At 51.1% G+C, this 26,995-nt stretch overlaps 1 protein-coding gene across 1 annotated transcript in view; it reads right to left on the bottom strand.

Annotated features, from left to right (window-relative positions):
* GABBR2 (gamma-aminobutyric acid type B receptor subunit 2) overlaps positions 1-25,477 on the bottom strand; it is a 336,630-nt gene extending 311,153 nt beyond the window's left edge. The window contains exon 1 of the mRNA XM_058673018.1: positions 24,700-25,477. Coding sequence (XP_058529001.1) covers positions 24,700-25,020 — 321 coding nt within the window. The 5' untranslated portion in view covers positions 25,021-25,477. The remainder of the gene's footprint in view (positions 1-24,699) is intronic.
* Between the last annotated feature and the right edge of the window lie 1,518 nt (positions 25,478-26,995).

The following is a 26,995-nucleotide window of genomic DNA, read 5'->3' as shown; positions in this document are numbered from 1 at the left end:
TGCGGTTAAAGCACCTGATTCCCACGTGGCATACCTGGGTCTGATCGCTGGTTCCAGCTTCCTGGCCATGCATACCCCAGCAGGCAACAGTGATCACAGGTAATCTGGGTCTTGCCAACCCAGACTGAGCAGATCCTGGCTCATTCCCAGTCCAGCCCCAGTCCAGCTCCAGTACAGCCTCAGTCCAGCCCCAGCCACTACAAGCATTTGGGGAGTGAACCAATAGAAAGGATGTCAATGTGTCTCTCTCATGCTGTCTACCTCTCAAATAAATAATGAAATTTCTTTTTAAAAATCAACAAGTAAAAAAGACCAAGTGAGAAGCAGCAGATGAACCAAAATTTTATTTCTTAAAAAGTGTAATACTAACACCATAATCTCAACAGCAATTATGTAAGATAGTAGGGTTATGAATAATTCTAATTCCCTTCTTTTTATTTGCATCTCCAAATTTCCTGCAATAAACATAAATTACTTCCATAAGATAAAAACACTGAGAGTTATGTCTTTTAATGCAAAGTCTACAAATACGAAAATACGAGCTCATGGCTATGATGTTTTTCCAAAAGATGCAAATGAAGTATACTTCCCATCTCAGCACTGAAGACAGACTTCCCCTGCGCGGCATTAGCTAAAGTCTTCCAACAGAAATTGCTCAGGGCACTCAAGGATGGCTCTTGATGCTATGGCACATTTACCTCTTTCTGGAGAAGGGGCTATGATCACAAGACAGCATATTCATCTCAAAAATTCAAAGCTAAGGGGCAGGTGTTTGACACGGTAGTTAGATACAGCTTGGGATGCCTGCATCTCAGAGTGCTTAAGTTACAGTCCCCACTCCGCTCCTGACTCCAGCTTCAGGTATGTGTGCACCTGGAGAGGCAACAGAGAATGTTCAAGTAGTTGCGTCACTACCACCCACATGGGAGAGCTGAGTTGAGCACCAGCTTCTGGCTTCGTCCTGACAGAGCCCTGGTTGTTGCAGGCCTTCGAGGAATGAGCCAGCACATGGGAGATCTCTGATAGCCTATGTATTCAGGTGTCAAACAAATATCATGTTTTTACCTATCCCACAGCAGTCACTTGGCACATACCTATTGGACAGATAAGGGAGTGGATGGGGCTGCAAGCCCCCAGGACCCACCTCCAAATCTAAACCAGAATGACTCCCTGTCTGCCCAATCTAAGATCTTTATGTACAGGTCTTCTATGGCCATCAGGGTATGTCTCAGACCAGACTCTTGGTCAAACTCTAGTCAGGATCCCAGTGAGGCTTCCTCCTCTGGGCTTCCATGGTTGCCTCTGCATCCTCCATTTTCCCTCAAGAATCCTGGTAAGCTGCCTTTGCGACAGCCCCACCCTCCATATCTGATCACCCCCAATACCAGCCCAAGTGCCTATCCCACGCAATGTCTGACAACCCTGGCCTGCACTAAGTGATAATCCTGACTAGTGCATTTTCACTCCTGATGATTTAAAAAAAAAAAAAAACTTATTTATGGGCCTGGTACGGTAGCCTAGCAGCTAAAGTCCTTTCCTGGTACGTGCCGGGATCCTATATGGGCACTAGTTCTAATCCTGGCGGACCCACATCCCATCCAGCTCCCTGCTTGAGGCCTGGGAAAGCAGTCAAGGACGGCCCAAAGCCTAAGGACCTTGCACCCGTGTGGGAGACCTAGAAGAAGCTCCTGGCTCCTGATTTCAGATCAGCACAACTCCAGCTGCTGCGGCCACTTGGGAAGTGAATCATCAGTCGGAAGATCTTCCTCTCTGTCTCTCTTCCTCTCTGTATATCTGACTTTGCAATAAAAATAAAATAAAATAAAAAGATTTATTTATTTGAAAGACACAGAGACAGGGGAATGGAGTAGAGAGAGATCAATCTTCATTAGCTGGTTCACTTCCCAAATGGCCACAGTGGTCAGTGCTGGGATAGGCCCATGCCAGGAGATTAGAATTCTATCCAGGTTTCCCACATGCAAGGCAAGCACCCAAGCCCTTGGGCCATCTTCTGCTGTTTTCTCATGCGCATGAGCAGGGAGCTGGATTAGAAACAGAGCAGTTGGGACTCCAGCTAGTGTTTGGATGTCGCAAGTGACAGCTTAACCTGCAGCAGCACCACGCCAGGCTCTGATGGTTTTTCTCGGTAATATTCTACATCCAACCCTTCCAATGTGTTCCTTAACCATGCATTTCCCAGGTCACACTGCATTTAAAAGTGAACTCTTCCTCTCTGGCCATGTTCTCTGAATTATTCATCTCCAGGTACCTCGGTACTGTCTGACCTGGAGTTTTCTTTAACAGCCATAACATGGGACTCACCCCTGTTCCCAGGTTCCCTGTGTGATCGATCAGTGACTGTCCATCTAAGAGCTTTGGTGTCCTGGTTCTTCCTTCTCTACCACTCCCATCACCCATCACCCAACGTGGGGTCTATGCCCACTCTCAGCTAAGACATGCCCTCTCACAGCTGGTTCATTGCTTCCAAGCTGGAGACTAAGCCTCCATCTCCACACACCTGACTTTGACCTTCCATTATGTCCCAAAGTAGTTCCTTCCCCTGCCTCCACTCCAGTATGTAAAGCCAAAATAACAGATCTCGTTGAGGGCTGGTGCCATTTGGGAAAAGAGTGGCCCATCCGTGTAGGATTGGGCTCGTCTCAGAGCAGAGCAAGGACAAGTGGAGACTGACAGCCAAGGAGCTGTGGAGCGGCATGGGGAGGTGTCAGCAGATGGAAAGTTACTGAGAGGAAGCATCAGGTCTTAGGGGGATGCTAGCTAAACTCTCTGGGCAGGATTCTCATGGAGAGCAGATGGAACTGACCCCATATCACCTGGGGGGAGGAGAGGTTGAAAATGCCCACATCAAGGGCTGTCACTAGATTCAGCAGGTTGCTGACTAGGAAGGTGGGCTGGCCTTGGCTGATGTGGAGACTTTGAGGTCACAGACCCATTTGCCATTCTGAGCACTCCAGCTCCAGTCTGCTCCCGCCCACCACAGTCTGGCACCCTTCATGAATCCCCAGCACTACCTCCACACACGAGGCTGGGAGAAGAGGAACAGTGCTTAGGGTTGCCCACCACAGCACACGTGATCTCTTAAGCAGCAACAGGCGGGGAAGGAGGGAAGGGTAGGTCGTAAGAGGCAACCCAGGTCACACCTCCTGGTCTCCAGATACCTTTCACGGCCTTACTGGCATCTGTGTTCTAACCACACATCCCAGAAGAGTCCCCGTTCCTGGCAGACCCAGAGACTCCAGCTATCTGGGGCACCTAAACTTTTACCTGCACTACCCCCTGCACCAACACACACACACACTCCCCCCTCCTCTTCCCCTCAGAGAGCATGATGTGGCCCATTGGCTCTTGGCAACATGTGGATTTTGCCCTTTTTTCCCTGCGCTTTAGCAACAGGGTTTCCGAAGCCAGGTGCTGGACAAGGAGGTAAATCCTGAAAAAGACGACTCTTTGAATCTTGGAACAAGAGGAAACTTGCTTTCTGGCTCAGTCATCTCAAATATTTGCTCATCCTCTGAACTCGGCATCATCAGCAGAATTTGACCAGCATGACTTTCATAGCCTTATGCAAATCCCTTGGCAAAGAGGAGATCTGGATCTTCTTTTTAAAAATCACACACACACACACACACACACACGAGTACTTCAAGAGGTTTGTGGAAAAATTATATTAAAAGATATTTGGGTTCAGAAAACTCTAGAATCCATGAATACACATTTTTTTCATGCACTTTTTAAAGATATGTGTGTGTGCACTCATATATATAGTTATGTATGTAATTTGCTGGTCCAAGCAAAGAATAGTCCTGTGTGCAACCATCAGAGACTACTTGCAAATTAGCATCTTTGGGGTCTGAGGTTCCAATAACCAACACATGCACCTGCATGGATCATCTCTTCAGTTTAACTGCAAAGTAGTGAGATTTTATCCATTTGCCATCAGGGAACTGGCTAGATCAGACTCCCCAGACCTAACCAGACTAGTTCCCTTTTCTACAAACCAGGGGAGGTCAGTCCCGCAGGTCTTGTTCTAGAAAATATCACAGGGGCCCAGCAGTCTTCAGTTGCCTTCCTGACCATTCAGCCTGAGAGAGGCAGCAGAAGGAGCACCTGCTGGTTCTAGAAGGGGAGGGTGCGGAGCCTGGCAGAGACAGGAAAGAATAGCCCAGTCTGAGCCACATGTTTTTCCATCTATAAAAAGGAGAGAATGATCAGCTTAGCCAAGGGTGGGCAGGAAACTGCACCATCCCCTTGAAAGGCAAGCACAAAAACGGTGTGCCTAAGGCCCTGGAACCAAGCTGCCTGGGCTTAAGGCCCAGTCTAGCCGATGCTCAGCCAAATGGCTTCGCTGACTATTTTCTCATCTGAAAAGCAGGAACCTTAAGAATGTTTACTGCACAGGTGAGAATAGTCACTACCTGTAAAGTGCTGAGATCAGAGGCTGAGGCCATGGAGGGTGTTTGTCCTGACAGGTGCTGTGAGTTCATCTAACTCAAGTTCATGTCTGCTCCCAGGACATGGAGATGGTAAACCAGGACCACCTCATATGGGTTTTAGAGGTTCTTACATAGTCCCAGACAGGCAGTGCTGGACCCAAGAGAGAGACACTGCTGTGCCAGCAGAGAGCCATCTTGACCCCCAAGACATTCTTTCCTGGATGTCTCTTATGTGCTGAGTGGCAGGGGCTTGAGATGCTGCGATGTCCTTCATGACACTTTTAGGCTGTTATGACATGACAGACACCACATAGAGATCTGATGACTCATGTGCAGGCTGCTCACACACCTCTAAACCATGTAAGCAAACCTTCTCCCGATGCAATTGTTTGTTCTGGTGGGTCTTAAATCTCCACTGACATTTTGACTTCCAATTTAGGATAAAAAATTTCAGCTGCCCAGCTGGAATCTGCTGTCCTGAAGAGTAAACCGTGACTTAAAAACAAGAAAAGTTGGGACCAGCATGGTGCCATAGCAAACTAACACTCCACCTATGATACCAGGCAGGGTATTAATCCCACGGGGGTGCCAGGTCAAGGCCTGGCTATTCCACTTCCAATCCAGCTCCCTATTTCTGGCCTGGGAAAGCAGTAGAGGAAGACCCAAAGCCTTGTGACCCTGCACCTGTGTGAAAGACTCTGAAGAATCTCCTGGCTCTGGACTGGCTCAGCTCTATCCATTGTGGCCATTTGGGGAGTGAACCAGCAGATGGAAGACCTTCTCTCCCTGTCTCTTTCTTTCTCTGTAAATCTGCCTTTCAAATAAAAATAAATATACATTTTATAAAAAAAGAAGGGCCCAGCATGTTAGCTTAGCATCTAAATCCTTGCCTCACATGCTCCGGGATCCCATGTGGGTACCGGTTCTAGTCCTAGAGGACCCAGTTCCCACCCAGCTCCCTGCTTGAGGCCTGGGAAAGCAGTTGAGGATGGCCCAAAGTCTTAAGGACCCTGCACCCCATGTGGGAGACCCGGAAGAAGTTCCTGGCTCCTGGCTTTGGATCAGCACAGTTTCAGTTGTTATTGCTACTTGGAGAGTGAATTAATGGATGGAAGATCTTCCTCTCTGCCTCTCCTCCTCTCTGTATGTCTGACTTTCCAATAAAGACTATAAAAATAAATCTTTAAAAAAAAAAAAAAAGGGCCCGGCGGCGTGGCCTAGCGGCTAAAGTCCTCGCCTTGAAAGCCCCAGGATCCCATATGGGCGCCGGTTCTAATCCCGGCAGCTCCACTTCCCTTCCAGCTCCCTGCTTGTGGCCTGGGAAAGCAGTCGAGGACGGCCCAATGCATTGGGACCCTGCACCCACGTGGGAGACCCAGAAGAGGTTCCAGGTTCCCGGCATCGGATTGGCGCGCACCGGCCCGTTGCGGCTCACTTGGGGAGTGAATCATTGGATGGAAGATCTTCCTCTCTGTCTCTCCTCCTCTCTCTGTGTATATCTGGCTGTAATAAAATGAATAAATCTTTAAAAAAAAAAAAAAGAAGAGCTGACTTAGTCTTTACATCTGCTATTTTGGTTCTCCCTAAAACCCAAACAAGACCAACTTCAGCCTCCACCATTTTCACCACATGATCCATTTCATAGTTTCATTTCATTATGAAAATGATTTATTAATATATTTGAAAGGCAGTTGTCTGAGGCATAGAGAGGAGAGAGATCTTGCATCTGTTGGTTCACTCCACAGTAGCTGCAATGCCTGGGGAAGAGTCAGGAGCCTGGAACTCCACCCAGGTCTCCCATTTGGGTGGCAGGGAGTCAAGCACTTGGTCTATCCCCCACTGATTTCCATGGTGCATTTTCCGAGAGCTGGATTGGGTTTCAGTGTGATGCTCATATAGGATGCCAGCACCGCAGGCAACAGCTTAACCTGATGTGCCACGGACCATTTTCATGACTTCTCTTTTCACATCAGACAACTCACACCAGGCAGTTCACACAGAAATACTAAATCCCAGATGTTCCTATCTTGGCTTGGATCAAGGACTTTCCCATGCCCTAACCTGACGGGAGCATAAAATCACCTTGAGGGATTGGTCGCAGCAGGTGTCTTGGCCCCATTTTACAGGAGAAGAAGCTGAGGCAGAGAGCTCAAAGTTCCATAGAAAGACCAAGGTCAGTGATTCCCAACATTCTAGCCTGCATTCTGAACACATCATCCCATTCCTTCCAGCTCCCCCCAAAAGCCATTATAATTCTTTTGCTAAACACCCAGAACTGAGTCCTTTTTGATTTAAAAAATCCAATTTAGTCTTTATGCATTGACTCCCTTATCAGTGGTCCTGAAGAAGCCACTGTGCCGCTGTGTTCAGAATCGCTCCCATCCAAATGTGTTTCAGGAACGGCCCATCATCCTCTGCACCCAGAGAAGAAGTGATCTGTAGCCAGCTGGAAGCTGGCAGGTCTCTAAAGGAAACCCATTTGTTGTCCCAGCTGGGAGGCAGAAGCTCGCCGCTGGCTTGCGAGATGAGCTGATTAATCACCTGAATCCAGAAGGACAGAGAGCGACCCCTGGACACTACTGCCTCCAAATCTAGCCCCTGCACCCCAGTGGCATCTAAGCCTGGCTAGATTTCCCGCCCCGGAGCAGACAGAGACAGGGCCCCACAGACCAGCACCATGTGTGGCCTGGCCCGCTCCGCATCAAAAAGAACTTCCTCAGCAGCCAGATGGTCGCCCATGAACCAGGGAAGCCAGCACTGGACTTCTGTGACACCATGCCAGGGACCCCAGTCCTTCACTCCCTCTCCATGCTGAGCTTCTGCGGCTGCAATTTCAGCCTGGAACCCCACTACCCTTGGCCTCATCAGGAAAGCCATCAGGAGACAGGCAAAGCTGATTGCATGTCACGTCCACCTCCAGACCCAACATCGTGTGAGTTTTAAGATCCCTCCCAGGCCTTCTTCAGACCCTGAGTCATTTTGACTGTTAAAATTAGAATGGCGTCCTGGCAGCCTCAGTCTCAGAGCTAAGTGATATCAAACCAACCTGGCTGCGGGGAGAGTGCTTCTCTTCATCCCAGCCTCAGGGACCCCATGCAAAGCCAGGGAGCTGAGCGGCAGGATTTGTCCAAGGCTCCCCCCTGGGAAATGAAAAAGCCAGGACTTCCCACCCAGTCTGCCTAATCCACCTGCATTCCCCGGGCCTAGCCCCTGGCGGTATCTCTGGAGGTGCCCTGGGAACCGAGGATGGAACTCCAGCATTAGCCAACACTAACAGCAAGTTTAGGAGCCAGGACACGGCAGAGGCACTTGGCAAGCACTGAGTGATTAAAAATGAAGCTTGTCTCTCAGCTTCTGCTATGTCCATAGCGTCTCTTTCCTCAGTCCCCACTGCATGCCAGCCACATCTGAACAGTTCGATGTCAGCCCTGCGAAGTCCCACCTCTCCACATTCACATGGGCAGTTTCTCTTCCCCAGGATTTTTCTCATATCTTCCATCTGCCACCTTCAAGGTCAACTTCAAGATCACCAGCTATGGATGGTCTTCCCTTGGCTCACCCAGAGACAATGCATCTCTGCCCCCTTTGAGCTCCACAGCCCTGGCTGGTGGCCCTGCCCTGGGACACGCACATTTGCCCTGCAGTACTCATTTGACACAGGACACGTGGATGGCACTTCCTCCGCATCAGGCAGTGGTTGAAATGCTCAGCAAATCCTCATGGGATTTGATTTTATAATGATCCGATGAAGTAAGTGTGATGGTTATAACCCCATTATAAAGATGAGATCCCTGGGACAGACAGAGAGAGCTAAAGGGTGTGTCCCTCCCAGGGACACCTGCCCACATGTGAGTTGCTCACCTTGGCCTATGAATTCTGTAAGGGAGGGGGCACATCCAAGTCATGTTCAGATACTGTCTGAGCCTGGGATGTAGCAGGTGCTCCCTGTTTGTCCCCGAAGGGAGCACAGCATACTACACACAGCCAGTGACTGGTGGCCTGGGATACAGACACCAGCCCACTAGACACGGGCTTTTCTGAGCCCCTGCCTCCACCACCCACAGTAGTCTTTCTCCCAGGGTGCTTAGGCGACTGTAACAGGAAGTATTTTCTCATCCTGGAGGCTGACAGCATGTCTGTACACTGCACCATCTGTAACTCTTTCTTCCACCCTCTCTGGGGCTAGACCCAAGGGCCTTGGGGAACAGCCCTGGTGGGTGCTCCTTGGTGGTCTGCCTGGATCCCTTGAACCCCAGATGGGACAGCAGACACCAGTCCCCATCAACCTAGACTGCAGTTTGACTGGCAGAGAGTGGATGATGCCAAGAACACTGTGCTTAGAGTCTGGTGACTTGGCTTCCCACCTCACCTTGACCTCACCATGCTCAGCTTCGGCTCTCAGCTAGCTACCCATGGGGCCTCATCAGGAAAGCCATCAGGAGACAGGCAAAGTTGATTGCATGTCACGTTCACCTCCAGACCCAACATCATGTGAGCTTTAAGATCCCTCCCAGGCAAGACTCCCACTCTCATCCACCAGTTAAGTAAGTCTCTCTTTTTTTAAAGATTTATTTAGTTGTCTCAGAAAGGCAGACTTACAGAGAGAAGGAGAGACAGAGAGAAAGATGTTCCCTCCACTGATTCATTCCCCAAGTGGCTGCAATGGCCAAGCTGAGCCGATCTGAAGTCAGGAGCCAGGAGCCTCCTCTGGGTCTCCCACTTGGGTGCAGGGTCCCAAGGCTTTGGGCTGTCCTCTACTGCTTTCCCAGGCCACAAGCAGGGAGCTGGATGGGAAGTGGAACAGCTAGCACATGAACTGGCACCCAAACTGGAATCTAGCATTTGAAGGGAGAGGATTAACCAATTGAGCCACTGTGCTGGACCCCCATTATATAAATCTTAAAAATTGCTCAACAACAAGAGGGCCATGCTGTGTTCTGGGATAGGTTGACTGTGGTTTCCAAGTGCACCATTCAGAAACCCTTCACAAGGACTCAATGAGAATCTGACCTCACAGCAGTTTATGGGACAGATGCCGATCAGGACACATTCCTTGAATGTTTGGAAAAGATGTGTGAGACAGTCCAGCCTTTCTCCTAGGAAAGCATCCCTGGGACCCCCGGTGGGCCCATGCAAAGAAACTGGTGAGCATTCCTCCCCTGCCCACCTCTGGATGCGCCTGAGCAGGCCCAGCATCCAGCTTTGATTACCTGCAGCTGGACCCTATTGGTGCCCAGGCCTGGGGTTGGGATACAATCCTTCTCCTCCAGGACTGTGCTGGGCCCAAAATGAACTGGGGCTGTGTCTCCCAGGCCCCAAGGATCCCCATATTAGCATAATGGCCACTGAGCCTCAGAATACCATACTTCTCCAACTGAGCATGTGGTTTGATACCAACTCAGCCCAGAGCTCAGAACTGTGTTCTGGCCATGCCCCCTTCCTAGAACTAAACACTTAGCTGCATTCTGCATGAGAAAAACACCATTCAAGTGACTCCCACTGAAACACCACAGAAGCTGGTATTGTGGCACAGCAAGTTAAGCCACCGCCTGTGATGCCAGCATTCCATGAGCGTTAGTTTGAGTGCTGGCTGCTCTGCTTCCAAATCAGCTCTCTGTCAAAGCATCTGGGAAGGTGGCCCAAGTGCTTCAGCCCCTGCCACCAACATGGGAGACCTGGGTGGAGCCCCCGGTTCCTGGCTTCAGCCTGACTCAGATTTGGTTGTTGTGGCCATTTGGGGAGTGGACCAATGGATGAAAGGTTTCCCCCACCTGTGCTCCATCACTCTGCTCAAATAAACCAAAATATATCTTAGAACATAAAATCCCATGAACATGCTCATCCTTGCATGTCAGAAGCACTAGCCCTAAGGGGCTGCTTCTACAGCCTCTGTCACCACTTTTGCCCACAGTGTAGGAGGGTCTTGCCCCAACAAGCATCCTTCTGGCATGCCAGCTGAACATCTGCTGTGCTCCCACTCCCTGCATGTTACCTTACTTCATTCTCCCAACAGCTGTGGCTGTCTTCTACCCACCGTGGGAAAGGTCCAAGGGCAAGAGCACAAGGTCACCCAGCAGGACTGAAAGCAAACTCACAAGTGACCAGGCCCACTGCACCACACCCTGCTGCTTCCCCAGTGACTGTGCAACAGCTGTGCCCGACACATAGAGGGCTGAGAGAACACCTGTCACTTTCTTTCTCCTCTGTGGAGCCACAAGCTGGCATTAGTGTTGCCAGGTCTGGATTGTACAGAGAACTGGGCACAGCCGGAGCTAAGCTCTGCCAACCAACTGCCAACCTCAAACACCCATCCTCCCAGAGCCTGGCTGCCATTTTCCTGTGGATGCAGCAGCTGCCTGGCTCCCCAGGAACCCCAAACCTCTCCATCCAGGCTCATCATGTCCCAGCAGCCTGGCCCATAACTCTGCCATTCCCACCAAAGATTCTACATCTGCTGGAAGAGATTGAAGCTCTTGCTGGAGAAAACACAAATCATGAACTCAATGCAGGCATTCAAGCTACTGTTACCATGCCTAGTGCACTGGCCTGGCCCAGGTGATGAGCTAGACTGTCCCAGCCACCCAACCTACAGACCCCTGTGATTTGAGGATAGGACTCCCACTGCTTGGCTGGATCCCAAATCCCTGCTTCCAGCACACAGTCTCACTAACTCCCATGTCCCTGAGTTTCTGCACTGGCATCCTCGTTTCACTAGTCTATGGATGATCTTGCATCTGACACCTGCCAAACACTGACAGCTAGCTCCTGAAGACACCTGACAGTTGTGAGGAAGATGCTTTAATGACTCTCATCCCAGATGCTTCTGTGAGACAGCCTGTTAGGTCACCAGCCATCAGTCCCCTGCAGAACTGCTTTGTGGTGTGTTAAAATCACATGCCAGTGCCTCCTTCATTAGGAAGTTAAAGAAGTCACTCACATGAACGACATCTCTGCATCTTGGATAAAGATGTGATTGAACCCATCAAAGGTCCTAAGAGGTTGACCCAGAATGAATTATTCTTTGTGCTTAGTTTCAGGCATATCTGGATTTCTTTTTCAAGCTCTTTACATAATTTCTCTCTCTCTCTCTCAACTATAATAACTCCCTGAAGAAGCAAGGAAAGCATTAGTATTCCCATTTCATCGATGATAAAACTCAGGATCAGAGAAGTTAACATCTACTCCAAGATCATCCACCACAGACCAGTCACCAATGTCAAGTCCAATGCTCTTTGCGCTAAACCACTCTGCCTCTAACCTCACAGATGCATATCTGAGCCCTAAAGCAAAACGTGTTGTCAGCACTTAGGGCTACCAGGACCTCTGTCTCGCCTTCCAAGCCTGAGCCCAAGTGGCACAGCCCATCCCTCCCCGATGCAAACTGTCATCTCTCTCATCTCTGTTCAGAATCCTAGCTGTTACCTTATCCAAAATAGCTGTATTTCCATTGTGTTTCATATCACTCATACAACAATGCATTTGCCAGCGTCTGTACAAGGTGTTCTGGCCAGAGAGTCCTTCCCATTTGTGCACAAATATTCCCAAGAAACCTGCAGGCTTGGTCCCAAGAGCTAGGACACAGCAGGTATAAAGCCAGTGATGAACCTGTACACATGGGCCAGCCCAGCTCGCAGCCAGGTAGGGCGGTAGATGATCACAAGCAGTGACAATACAGAGCTTTTAGAACTTGCCTAGAAACAGCAGTCCAGCCCCCTGGGGCAGGAGATATGGACCCATAACCAAGTTTCTTCAGTGCAGCCATCATCCTTCCAGAAACAGATAGGACTTAAAAACACTCCTTAATTTAGAAAACCCAGCTCATGAGGCTCAGACAGAATTCGAACACTGTGTTGGCCTCTAACACACTGTCTCCCACTGAATTGCAAGCCAGTGTAACTTTACAGCATTTTGCATTCTCACATGCATCATAATAAAGTGTTAACAGTAAAACTAAGTGGGCGCCTTCTCACTGTATTGCCACTGGGATAAGCACCAGGACTGCAAAGTTTGTGGTTCTTGGAAAAAGTAGAATCAGATTTTTCTTCTCATCAGGGAGGATTGAGGGAGCATACATGAGCTAGAACCTAAAGAATGAAGAAAAGCGATTTAAAAAAAAAAACCCAAGCCACAGAAATAGCTTGTGCAAAGGCCCTCTGCAAAGAGGAGCTTACTCACCCAAAAGGCATAAAGGACCATGTGGCTTGGCCTGTAACATGAGCAGCAGGCACAGGTGCTTAGCAGTTAACACTGAAAGCTTGCTCAGCAGAGACCCCAGACAGCCTCCAAAGCCAGGGGAGGAATTTTGCTCCCATCCCAGGACAATGGTCTGCCCCTGCAGAGGATCAAGCAGTGAGACTGCCTGGCCAGACTGTGGGGACCATTCCTGGAACTACACTCTGGTTCTGTGAATATATGCAGGACATCTGGGGACAGCCCCAACATCGACCCCAGACCCACTTGTGCTGTCACACGTCTCATGCTGGTCAACCTCCTCACTTGTGTGGCTACATTAAGCTCATCTCCATATGCCCTGCAACCAGCCAAAGGCCTAGATCTTTGCTGATGTTCTGCAAGCCTAGCCTGCCAATCCAAAGGAAGAAGCTTAGAAGAGGCTCTGCCAGGAGTGACACCCAGATACCAACACGGACACCCCATTAACACAAGAGGAGAGAACAAGTTCCACAAAAGATAAATTCCCCAGGCATGCAGGCATCCAGAGGGATTCTGCGTGTGCCAGGTGTGCAGACAGACACACCCAGCGTGTTTGGAGCCGGCAGTGTGTGACTGAGTGGGTGGACAGGGAAATAGGGGAGGGTGGGGCTGAATTAGAGGGAGAAGCAAATGATGGGGTGAAATTCTCAGAAGGAAGGCGGTACCTGCTACTGATAAAAGCAGCCACTTGTCTCTGCGGAGAACGATACCTAACTGTATGAAGACACAGGTTCATGCCGTGTGAGTGGAGAGGTCAAAGCCAGCCAGACTTAGGTCCCCACTCGCCACTTGTTTGGTTGCAACGTTGAATAAATCACTTAACCTCTGTAAGCCTCATCTGAAAATGTTGATGATAGCAGTACTGCCTCATCAGACCCTCACAATGATTCAACAAATGAATGAGGCACAGCACTTGACCCAGGAACTGACACACGGTGAGCCCCAAGGAAGGTGGCAGATTATTTTTTGCTTCAGCAGCTCACTTGGAACTGCATGTTCCCATTGCCTTTCCCTGGCTTATGGCAACAAGACAAGAAGCTCTCCAAGGATTTCCCAATGCCTCTAGAATTCCCGGAGTTCAGCAAGGAGCTGGGAAGGCTCAGCTGGGCCCTAGGGAACAAATGGGCAGGGATGGACTAAGCTGACCCTCCCTTCCATCAAAGTCAAGACACCTTTGAAACTGGGCTGGGTGGAGGCATTCACACGGGCTTTGGTCGGAGGTGCAGAGTGAACATCCGGGTCCCCATCTGGTAGTTAAATCCTTCAAATGATGCTGGCATGTTCAGAAAAGCTTCAGTGGATGGGTATTCTAGAAAAAAAACAACCTGGGTAATACAGTGATGATTATCACAAGTATGGCTGCTGCTTCCAGCATCAGATCTCTCGGAACAAAGTCAAGTGGTTCACTCTCAGAGCGTGAAAATATCATTTTCTCTGTGCTGACTCCTCACCCTGCACCATAAGAGCATCAATAATGTATCCCTCTGCCCAGCCTTTCTTCAGCAGATTATACACAAACAGTGACGGATGGCATCCATGCCAAGTGGCAGGGGAGGGGTTGGATTCAGTCAGCAGCCATGGAACACAGACCTTGATGGAAATGGATGAGTCTGTGTGCTCAACACTTAAGATCTAGCACTAATTTTCTGGATGACCATGACACTCCATGCTCCCAGCAACACAGGCCATCCACGAAGACCAGAACAGTAGAAAACTGGCTAAAAGAATGCCCTGAGGCATCAAGGGGTACCACAGCACCCACGGGCATTTTCTGGGCAAGAATCATCACTCTTCAGCTCTAGCTCCTTAACCAGTTCACTGTTACTTTCTGAGTGATTCTAACCAGCTGGGTTCATCCAGTCCCCAAGTCAGTTCCGACTGGGGAAAAATAAACAAGAGAAGCTTCTGGCTCAGCAACAGGGAGCCTAGAAGAAGTTGGGTCAGGGGGACTTCAGAGCATCTTTTTCTTCATCCTGGCTACACCTGCCACTGGACCACTGGACTCACCCAGATGGAGGTCTTGGCTTGGTTCTTTCCATCTCTACTCCTGGGACCCGAGTCCAGGGCTGGCCTGAACTGGCTCTCCTTGCATTCTGGAAGTGGAAGGAGGGCAGGAGAGCAGAGCCTGATTCCTAAGTCCTCCACCTGCCCGCTGGCATACTGCTCCAGACACCCAACCTCCAAGACCATACTGCTCCTCAGATGCTAGAAATCACTGTTTCCCTAGGTTTAGGCATATATCAGAGGATGCTGTGTGTGTCTGTCAGTAAAGAGGAGAATGACATCAGCTTTGCATGTGAGCTTGTACTGGAATACCCAACAAGTGCCCTTTCCCCTTTTCATGCCCCACAAAACACACCAAATAATAACTCAAAAGAACGAATAAAGAGCAAGGGGCAAGCTCACCCCCACATGGCCTGGCATACAAAGTATTTCCTTCACTTGTTAAAACTATGCCCATCATTGTTCTTAGACCTATAGAGCTAGAGTCCAGGCTGGAAGATCTGTTTGTTTGGTAAATATGTAGTGCTCTCCTGTTCTGGGACTGGCCCTGAGACAGTGCCTGGCAAGTGGGTTGGGAGGTACTGTAATGGAGCCACACACACACACACACACACACGGCCTGCCCTCTTAGTGTTAGCAACTGGGTAGAAACTCCATATCCATTCTGTGGTTCACTTCTTCACACTCAGCAGCTCACCCAATACTGGAATCCAGACTTCCAACCCCTTTGGGGCTCCCATGCCCACAGCAGCAGCCTAGAACACCTGTTCATACCCGGCAAACCAGGGCTAAGGAAGAAGGCATGTCACCGGCCTCACTGTGTGTATAGTTATATAACCAGAGACAGCAAGGAAGAAACAAAGTAGCAGATGCCAGGCAGCTGCTTATTGGGCAAACTGTGCCATTTAATTTTCTCACTTTCCTAGCACCAAATACATAACCCAAAAAAGTAAGAGATAAGAAGCCAGGTACATTTTACTCCCAAACGATTTGTGGGAGATACCCAGCAGGTGTCTTGAAAAGGGGAACACCTTCCCTGCACCAACTCCCATTGTGGCTGGATTAAGCAGCCTGTGATTGCTCCCATCTTGACTGTCTGCTAGTCAGGCAGCTTTCCAAGGGAGGTGCCCTGTCCCACCTGCCTCTGGATCCCAGGGCTTAGAGAAGAGGACCTGGCTGCGAGTTCTCTCAATCAGTGTGTGCAAGATGAGGGCACCCATCATGAGCACACCCATCATAGCCATTGCTGAGCCAGGCCAAAGCCAGGAGCCTGGAATGCAATGTGAGTCTCTCACACAGGTGACAGGGACCAAATACTGGAGCCATCATCACCTGCTGCCTCCCCAGGTGTGCATCAGCAGAAAACTGGAATCAAGATTGGAGCCAGGACTCAAATGCAGGAGCTCTGCTACTGTGTTGGGTAAGGAGGAGTAGAGTCAGCTAAGGAAGAGGCATGGATCCCAGAAAGTCTTGGCCAGTCCAATGGGGAACCCCAGAGGGAAGGTCATCCTTTAGAGGGATATTGGGTAGGATTGAAAGAGCCACAAGTCATCAACAGCACCCTGCCTGAGCCAGTCCCTACTCATGCTTTGGTCTTTCACTAGTGTGGTCCCCAAGACCTCACACCCCTGTCAGTCCATGTCATCTCCTTCCAGAAGTGAAGTATTCCTGAGATCCACACACCTCTCTGCATTCACAGCCTCTTTTGAAGGTGGGTTGACCAAGAGATTATTTGCAGCTAATGTGGTAAAGATGCATCACTTCCAATGAAGAGGCTGAAACATCCAGTATGACTTCCCCATGTACTCTTCCCAGTCCCCATCTTCTTATAGACAAAACACAGAACAGCCTGGATCCCTGCTGAGGAGAGGCCCCAGGAGGGCCTCGTACACATACTAACCATTATGGACTTGACCGTGCTAAGCAACACAGATGCATTCCAGGTGTGTTAACAACCAAAGTGTGGTTCACTCCAATTAATAAAAGGCATAGACCTTGTATACATATTTGTTTAGCACTTCTCTCTTAGCCTCCCACCTGCTTACTTGCTCATTGGAGATCTCAGATCTCTGTATACAGAAGCCTATGTGGAGTGCCTGGGTTCAAGTCTTGGCTCCACTTCTAATTCGAGTTTCCCTGCTGATCTGCACCCTGAGTGGCAGCAGGTGATGATGGCCCAAGTGCCTATGCCACTGCTACCCACATGGGAGACCCAGATTGAATTCCCGGCTCCTGGCTCTGGCCTGCTCTCACCATGGCTACTGTGGAAATTTGGGGATTGAATTGGATGTTGGAAGATGTTTCTCTCTTTCTTCTTCAAGCAAAACATGTTTTAAGTGGATTAAAAAGAAAGAGAGAGAGAGAGAAGCTAATGTCACTGCGTCCATAAGCAGGGAAGGTCAAACATAAGAAGTAGGTCCTGAAAGACAGCTTGCTAATATCTGGGCTGAACACCAATGACTACACAGATTCCTACTGTACCTTGCACCCACTACCCCCACTGTCCCCTTTGCAAAGGAACCTGGGGATAGAGAAGGTGGGGCTAGGTTTGTGCAGCAGCAAGGGCCGGACCTGGCCAATGCATTACCCTCAGATTGGGAGCTCAGCGCTTGGTGCTGGTCAGAACAACAGAAGGTGGCTATGGCTCAGCAGCCAAGTTCATCCTGATACAGGGAGTCACCCAGGTCCTATAGTGAGGAAGGGTGATGACGGAGGAAAACAATCCCAGCCAGAAAGCAGGCTCACTCGCCCTATTCCTCCTCTTCCTGAAGCCCACCAGCCCACTGCCTAGCAAGCCCAGGAAGGCCCTAGGTCTGAGTCAGGACCTCTACCCTCACAGAACTACAGCCAGAGTGGGAGAAAGCACCCAGCATGGCTGTGACCCAAGATAGAAGCAAAACTATGCTGGCAGACACTTTCATACAGGTTTCATGTCTGCACCCTCACATATCAACATCACTTCTCAGCAATGCAGAACCAGAGGAAAGGACGCTGCTTGGTGCCTGGGAACGTCTACGAGGTCAGAGAGATCATCCTCAGCTGTACAAAAATAACAAAGCAAATCTTTGAGTCACTCGGCTGACCTGGACCTTCTCCTTGCCTCCTCTCCCACCCTATAAGACTACTAGTCAGTTTTATTGATAGGGTAACTGAGGCAAACAGATTTGACCAAAGTTACTAGGCTGGCAAAGTGGTGCCCAAATGAGGACACAGACTCAGGCCTCCTGACCTGAGGGCAGAGCTCAGTCCAAGTAATAGCACCTGCTCGGGGTTTGAGAGGCAGAAAGGCTGGAGAAAGGCTGGAGAGAGGTTGACCAGCTGAAGCCCTGCCAGGACACACTCTCCTTGTCCCCCAGAGTGCAAGCAATACAGCGACTCCTCTCTCACCCCCTGGTTCCCTCTCTGTGGCCTTCCTTTCCCTGCCAGGTCTGAGCTTTCCACTGCCCACAACCCCTTCTGCCTCTCCATATCCAGTCAGGCATTGGAAACTACTTCATTCATGTCCTCCCCATTTCTTGGTCCCTAGGCTCATGCTACCCTCACCACAGCCTCTGCAATCCTACCAATCTTGGTCATGTCACACCCAGGTTCCAATGCTCCCATGGCCTCTCACAGTCCAGACTGAAGTTTGACCTTCTCAATGTGGGATTCAAGGTCAACTCCAGTTAGCAACACAAACCTTCATCCATGTAAGACCAAGGCTGTACTCCTCGACACACATTCCATCCTTTGATCTTTGGGACCCTTCCAGGGACCCCACCTCCATTTTCCCAGAACAGCTGCCTCTCGGTCAGCATTATGGATGCACTTCAAAAATTCGGATAATGAAACTGATTCTTTTTAGTGAAAAAAAAAAAAGCAGGGAGTGGGGCAGAGGTTAGATCCACACAGTTTTTTCATAGCAGGCATTCTCCATGAACTTTTTGAAGATTCCCCCTAGCAAAATCCCCCTTCTGGGTCCTTCTTGATGTCCCCTTCTTCAAGAACCCTCTTTTGATCTAGACATGATCCCTCCCTTTTTCTTCATGTCCCCAGCATCCATTGTGTCTTTCTTTGTCACAGCCTTCCCCAAGTACCTGCCTTTGGGACTATGTGATCAGACCCATCCCACAGCCACAGCCCTTTAATAGCCTCTGAGCTCCCAAGCTTCGCACATAGGAGGCTCTCCCTCTACTGTCCTGATTCAGCTAATGTCCCAGACTTGGGTCATCAGTCTCACGATTGGCCCTGGGAAGAACACATGAACCCATTCAAGCCAATGAGCTCTGAGCTCGGGACTTCTGCTGAAACAGTTGGGAAAGGAACATTCTTCGTACTGGAGTTTCTAAACTGGGAGTGTAGGAGCCTGGAGTTGCCAGAGCCCATCTGTGCTACCACATGGGGAGAGCCTGTTCCACAGGGGATCCAAGAGGCAGTGGGGAAAACATCATCTGAGCTCCTGGATGCCACCAGGCCTGAATGCAGCTGCTACAGTTTCAATATAGCTCAGGTGGTCCCCTAGGTTTCCTGTGCTGAAATTCAATCTTCACTGTGTGGAGTTGGGAGAATGGGGACTAGGATGCACAGAGGTAGTCTTAGGGAAGCAATTAGGGTGGAGTTTCCATGTGTGTAAGAGAGAGAGAGAGAAGGGCCTGGCATGATGAGTCAGTGGCTAAATCCTCACTTTCCATGCTGCAGGATCTGGCTTGTCCCTGCAGCTCCACTTCCTTTCCAGCTCCATGCTTGTGGCTTGGGAGGGCAATAGAGGATGGTCCAGGACCTTTGCACCCTACACTCATGTAGGAGATCCGGAGGAGGCTCTTAGCTCTTGGCTTCATATCAGCTCAGCTCTGGCTGTTACAGCCATTTAGGGAGTGAACCAACAGACAGAATATTTTTCTTTCTGACTCTCCCTCTCCATAAATCTGATCTGCCTTTCCAATCAAAATAAAAATCCTTTTAAAAAGAGGGAGAGAAAACACCCTTTCTGTCTCTCTCTCTCTCTCTCTCCTGCCTGTGCCCCCTTGGGCCTCTACCAGCAAGAAGGCCATTAGCAGGTTCAATCTTGCACGTCCAGGATCATAAGCCAAAGCCAACCTCTTGTCTTGAGACAACAGCCTGCCTCAAATGCTACGTTACAGTAATGAAGATGGCTAACACCACAGTACACCCCAGGGTTTTCTTGGGAAAATGTGCTTCTTCCCTGGCAACCACCACCATAAGGGAGCATCACATTCACTAAGGGTCTAGTACCCTGCTGTGAATTATGCAGCTTTAACCCCAAAGATATGAGCCTGATCCTGAAAGCGCCCACATTGTAACTTCTTCTTGATAAAAAGAACCATTTTGAGACATAGGTCACATACTGTAACATTCATCCTTTTACAGTGTACAGGAAGCCTGGTGGTTTACGTGTATAGAACTACACAACCACTTCACTATCATTGACTAAGTTACAGTCACCAATCACTGGATTTCCTAAGCTGAATCCCTGCATCAGGATGGCATCCCAAGAGCTGCGCACCTGGATTGTGTTCTTTTGCACTGTTACAAGTGAGGGCAGGTGTTTGGCTTAGTGGTGAAGATGCTGGGTAAGATGGTGACATCCCATATTAGAGTGCCTCTGTTCCATTCTAGGCTCCTGATTCCAGCTTCCCGCTAAAGCACATACTGGGAGGCATCAGGCAGTGGCTGAAATGACTGTGTTCCTGCTGTCCACATGAGAAACGTGGATTGAGTTCCCAGCTCCCACCTTATGGTGCATGCATGTGAATACAAGGGAACTTCAAAGAGTTAGTGGAGAAAAGTGAGAGAGAAGGTAAGTCTATTTTGGTACAGATTTTTTCTTTAATACATGCATATGTTTTTCATCACATGTGTTTTTCACAAATTATTGAAGCCCTTCCAAGCTCCATGATTTTCTACTTGTTTTGCACCAAAATAAGTTTAAATTTTTTAGCTCCATTTTCCATGAATTATGTAAAGTACCCTCACAGAACAACTGACAGACATGAAAAATCATCTTTATAAAGAGAATTTGAGAGTGGGAAAATACCCAAAATGTAATGTTAACCAAAGGTCACAAAATATAAAAGAGCATACAAAGATCTCTAGTCCATAAATGCAACTGAAAGGAAACAGTTCTTTAAAAAATGATTTTGTTTAGGCAGATTATAGGCAATTATTGTTCTTCTTTCTGCTACTTTAATTTTCAATTGTTCTACAATGAGCACTAATCAAATCACCAAAATCAATGGTTTTATAAACTCATTGCTTAATTTTAAAAGGTCAGAATGGAAGTTTTGAAAAATTAGTTTTATTTGAAAGGCAGAGACACAGAGACAGACACCACCGTCGCTTCCATCTGCTGATTCAGACCCTAAAAGCCCACAACACATAGGGCCAGGCCAGGCCAAAACCAGGAGCCTGAAACTCATACGAGGTCTCCCATATGGTTTCCAGGGACCCAAATACTGGGAGCCATCATCCGCTACCTCCTGGGGAGCACATTCACCGAAAGCTGGATAGGAAGCAGATGTGGGACCTGAACCCAGACACTCGGCTATAGGAGGCAGGCATCCCTAGGGATGTTTGAACTACTTTCCAAACACCCTTAGTCACTATTTTATTTGTGTTGAGCATTTCTGAACTTCCTGTGGAACTTTAAAAAAAATGTACTTTCATTGTTTTAATCAAACACAAAAGCAATGATCCATCGTGTTAATCTTTTTTCCTTGGCTCATGGAAAGTTTGTAACTAAAATATAAAACTCAAGATGCAGTAACCATTTTAGCCCAGGGCCTTCATATAGTAACTCCCATGCTTCTATATAGTTTCTGGTTCTTCCTTAAAGTATATTTTTGGCTGTGTTTGGTTTAATACTTGGATATGCATATGAAATCTTCCCTGGAACTGTGTAGGGTCTTCGGAAAGTGCATGAAAGATGTACATTATGGGGAAAAAACTATGCATGGATTTCAAAACATTTTGCAGCAAAATAAATTGATCCTTTAATTCCATTTTCCCCAGGCGTTGGGAAGCACCCTGGTATAAACAAGTATTTGCTGAAGTGATGTGATGTCATTTCCGGGAAGCAGAGATTTAATGGACAGATATCTATTGGGATAGTATGTTTTTACAAACACATGGTGCTGAGTTGGCTTTGAAAGGTCCTTGCTGTTCTAATTGGAGTTGAGAGGGGTCCTGCACAAATACATGTGAAATGTCCATCTCCTTATAAAATGTGGGGACAACCGGCCACTGCAGCCATTGACCAACAGCAAATGTCAACAAAACTAGCCACCCTCCCTTCAATGCATCCACCTGGATCTCAAGTCTACAATGCGCCAGCCGGCAAGCAGTTGAAAAAGCACACTTTCCCCTGTCCCTTCTTTCCTGATCTTCACCGTCTCCGCCCCGTTCCCACCCCATTGGAATAAACTGCCTAAGATTAAAAAAAAAGAAAAAGCACACTTTCACCCATGTGCCCCATCTGAGTTACCAGACCCAAACACAGGCTACCAGCTACCAGACCTTTTCACTCTAACATTTTCTGGAAATTCCTTAGACTGATCCTTCTTTCATTCCAGCTCAGAATATATATATACATAAAATCACCTGGGCATTCTTCCAATGGTGATGTCTCATGGCAGAAGTCAACATAACTGACCATTACCCAGAATTCTGTTTTTCTCATCTGGCAATAACTTCAGTGACTCTCCAGGAGAACCCAAAATCAAGTAGGAGAAAGAACATTTTGGTCATGGCCACTTGATCACTTTTCAATGCCACAACATCTGACCTGCGCATCCGCAAGGAATGAAGATGAAGAAAAGGAGGCAGGGAACGTTGGCTGAGTGCTTACAGCATGCCAGACAGGCTGGCCGCTAAAGGCACCTTCCCATCTGGCCAATTAGCTCTCCTAAACCTCGCACAGCACTCGGTGGTGCCCATAGCACATCCCATTTCTTCAGATTCAGACACCCAGGCTTAGAGAGATTAGATACCTGGCTCAAGGTCACCCCCGGGGCTGGGGAAAATGCAATCAGTTTCTGTCCAGAAAACATGCCCCATGAGCCCCAAAACCCTCACTCCATGGCCCTCGAAAAAGCTGGAGACACAGAGCTCTCCTTGCACAAAGCTGACACATTCTCTTGTCTTCCTCCCCAGCATTTCCTAAATACCCAAGAGGGAGGGGGACGGTGGTAGCGGTGGGCAGAAGAGCCTGCTGGCAGCTTCCTCCTTTCAGACCCTCTCAGAAAGTCATCGAGACACACTTGAAACAACTAAAATGTAAGGGCTTCAACGCACACAGCTACGTCTGGGTACCGTGAAAGGGATGCTGGAAACACCGTGCAGCTGACAACACTTGGTGATGATGCAAGCAGGGCTGCCCTGTTTGTAAATGTGGGTCTCCAACAAAGTGTCTCTCTGGCCTCCTTGCCATAGGAATGTATATAGGAGCTGGGGAGAATGAGTGTCCCGGAGGCACTGCCCGCAGCCTCAAGTAGGTGTGTTGGACAGGTACCCCCTCGGGCAAAGGCCAGGGTGCTGGGAACGTCATTCGGAAATGACTTCACTCCGGGTTGGCCCAGCACAACCACCTAGCTAGCATCCTCCCGGGGGCAGGGGACACCTCTCCGTCTGCACGCCTCTCCGCCAGCTTCCACTGGTTCCTTCACCTTTTATTTACAGCGCAGAGCAGCAGGCTAGCTCATCGCGAAGCTGGGGAGGCGGAGAATAAGCCACCGTCTCCATTCTGTCTCTTTCTCCGGGGACAGAAAGAGGGTCGGACCCAGACAGACCCGAGGCCTACGGTGAGGTCACGCGACCCTCCTCCTTCCCAAGAAGTGTGCACCAGAGCGCGCCGGAGGCACCCCCCCCCCGCGCCCCTAAGAGCCGGGGTCAATCCCTGCACCTCAGCCGGGGCTTGGCGCGATAGAAGAGGCGCCAACTGAGCGGACTGCACAGGAAATCACTGCCCCCTTCAGGTCGTGTCTCAGAAGCTGCGACCGGAGCTCAGCGGCTCCCTCAGCGCCGAAAACCTCGCAAGCCCGACCTTGCGCGGCAGGCGGGCGGGCACTCACTCCTCCAGCCCCTGAGCTAGTCGGCGGAACGTCCAGCCGAGGCTCCCTCGCGGAACCCAAGCCTAGAGAGTGGGGAGGAACACCTTGGGGTGGAAAGCTCTGGGCTCTCTGGCTAGGCTCCGAGAAGGAGGCCGGGAGGGTAAGCCCACCGCCGCGCTCACCAAGTCCCTGCTGGGGCCACTAGGATGCTTCAAGTCTGTGTCCGAGAGAAACTGCACCTGCGGCCGCCTGGCCAGCAGCAGCGACGCAGCCGGACACCACCGCTCCGCGCTCATTCCGGGCCAGAGCTGCCAGGGCACTCCCTGAACAACGAACCGAGGCGGGGAGCGTGAGGGCTCTTCCTAAAATCTCTCGGTCTACCAGCAGTGCCAGCCACACCGAGCAAACCTCGTTGCAGAGCCCGGAAGCCCCACACCTGCCCGCGCCGTACGGGACTTGAGCTACCGGGGCGCGCCACATGCCTAGCCCTGCTGCGCGCTCTGGCCCCTTGGGTCCCAGAGCCCTCCAGACCTCAAAGAGCATTTTCACTTTGCCAGAGCATCGAGGAGGCAAGCCCGCTGCCCCTTCAGCCCCAGGTGGTCCAGTTCACAGTCATTGCGCCTCTTCCTCCACCTGGCACCCTATAGCCCAGGAGTGGCTCTTGGGCAGAGGAGACCCATTGCAGGCCTTTGTGGGGGTCCAACTCTCTAGCTTCCCCGTCCTCCTTCCCTGGTCAAAGGAGACCCCAGTCTGCGCAACACTCCCACTCCCCCCCCCCCATATATATACAACACAAACCCAACCGAGAGGGTGCTATGCAAATTCTGGCACCAGCTGTCAGCCAAGCCCAACAGGACCCTGAGAAGCGGGCTCCTCGGCAAGCGCGGGCATCGGCAGGTCAGCCGCGGGCAGGAGCTAGCCTCCAGTCAGCAATCCAGTCCTAGGGCCCTCAGCAGTCCCGACGGCACGGACGACCGGACACTCACCTCCGTGTCGTAGAGCCGCAGGTCGAGGAAGTAGGGGCGCAATAGTGACTCGTTGCGGATCTGTTCGATGGCCAGTTCCACGGCGGGCAGCACCCCGCGCCCAATGCTGCCCTTGGCCACCTCCTTGGTAAGCGGCATGAGGCCCATGATGGAGAGCGGCGGGCTGCTGGGCGGCGGCCGAGGGGCGCCCCGCGCCCAGCCCCAGGCCCCGGGCGCCAGCGCTAGCAACAGCGGCAGCAGCAGGAGCAGCAGCAGGCGCGCGGGTGGCGGCGGCGGCGGTGGCGGCGGCCCGGGCTGCCCGGAGCTCCACGGGGAAGCCATGCCGCGCCGCGGAGTGCGGGCGCCGGCTCACTCGGCCCGCATGGCCTGGCCCGGCCCGCCGCCCCGCTCTAGGCTCTCCCCGCGGCGCCCGCGCAATGGCGCCGGCTGGGCTCCGGCTCCGAGCTCCGGCTCAGGCTCTTGCTCGGCTCCGAACGGCCGCGGCGGCGGCGGCAGCAGCAGCAGCAGCTGCGGCGGCGCCCGTGACGGATCAATCACGCCGGGAAGGGGTGGGAGCGAGAGGAGTGCGGGAGGCGGGGAACTAGCGAGCAAACGCGGGGAGGGGGCCGGTATCTCCGCGCGCCTCTCTCAGCGCGGCCACCCCGCACCGGGCCGCCTCCGCCCGCCCCCGTGTGCGCTCTGAACCGATATCCCTGCCGGAGCTGCACGGAGGCAGCCCCTGGAGCCCGGCCGGGGGAGGGCGGGCGGCAGGAAACGCGGGAGGCGAAGGCGAGGCTGCTCCGCGGCAGCTCGGGCCGCCTCCAGGGACGGGGACGGGCCGTGCGCGCCAGGGGAGGGGGAGGCGCTGGCGCTGCGGCGGCCGTGAAGAGGGCCGTCCTCCCGGCACACGCACACCGGTGCCCCAGGCCCTCTGCCGGGCTGGTGCTGCTATCCGAGGGTTATTGGGGGACCTGAACGCCCAGGAACAGCTAGCGAGGTGCCAGAACCGCGCGCTGGCACACGGTGGCAGAGACTGCTTCGCCGAGCACTTGCCGTAGCACCTGCGCTGTGTCTGGGCGCGCAGGTCTGGGCGGGTGAACGTTCCACGAAGGAGCTCCAGGGGCACCAGCTGCTTGCGTCCTGCTGTTCTGGCGCCCAGGAGGGACCTGGCCAAGCCCTGAGGGCTACCGAAGACGCTCCTTGGTAATAAGCTGCCCAGTCTTAGGGTCGCGGAGGAGGACACCTCTGCGCTCCCAGCTGGCTGGAGCAGCCGCCCTTTGCCAAGGCGTGGCTGGGGTCCCAACCTTGTGCATACTACCGCCCTCTCCAGGCATTTAACCTTCCCGTGTCCCTAACACGGAATGGGCCTAGCTCTGGATTTCTTCCCCGCCTGCCTACCTACCTCCAATAGGTGCTCGGTCCTCAGGACGATGCCAGACTCCTGCCCCTCAACTTGGTTGCCCTGTCGCAGTGTCACGCAGGGTGCACTATCTAACCTCAGGCAAACAATCCTGGGCCACAAGTGCTCTATTGAGCTGACCTATGACCTTGGACTTCTGGGGGAAGAATGGGAATCACTATTGCTAAGTTCTGAAATCCCTGCAGCTAAATAATAAGGGATGTGTGTGTTGCGGGGAGGTGGGGTGGACTGTAGGATGACAATTCACAAGACATCCTTGATCCCACCCAAATCAAGCATGGTGGGTGACGCCGACATTATCACAGCGAGGCTTACCCTTCAGTGAGCGCAGGCTGCCCTCCTTCCCAACAGCCCTATGGATCAAGCTCCCTATCAATCATGCCATCTTTCAGGTGCATGCGCCAAGGGGCAGAGAGGCCATACAGCTGTGCAGAGTGCACGAAGCTACCAAAGGGAGAGTGGAGCTCAGGTCCGCAAGGTGCACCCCTCGCCATGGCGTGGGTGGGCAGCCAGGGTCCCCTGCAGAATGAAGGCAGTGTGCCAGCCCCACAGTAAGGCAAGCACATCAGATGGTAAGCATGCTGACCTGCTTTCAGGAATGAGACAGGGGCAGCGCTGAGCCAACACTGGGTTATCAGTAAGCGTGAAGTCCAGCGCTGAGGTGGAGCCCGATTGCTGGAGAACACCTTGGGTTGCACCAAAGAAACCAGGCCAGATTCTCCAGCCCTAACTCCTTCTAGGTTTCTACTGTCTCGGCTTGCTCTGTTTGTATGTGTGTTCTCCTGCCCTCTTTCCCCAAACTCAAGGTTTTCCCCTGGAACAGAGCTCTCTCAGCATCTCCACACCCACCCTACGCCCCCCTCCCAAAAACGTCCCCAGCACACTACACCTCCAGGT

This window comes from Ochotona princeps, chromosome 14 (genome assembly GCF_030435755.1).
Source record: "Ochotona princeps isolate mOchPri1 chromosome 14, mOchPri1.hap1, whole genome shotgun sequence".
Classification (NCBI taxonomy): Eukaryota; Metazoa; Chordata; class Mammalia; order Lagomorpha; family Ochotonidae; genus Ochotona; species Ochotona princeps.
The sequence above is the reverse complement of the archived record's forward strand: the minus strand, read 5'-3'. Positions and strand labels throughout refer to the sequence as shown.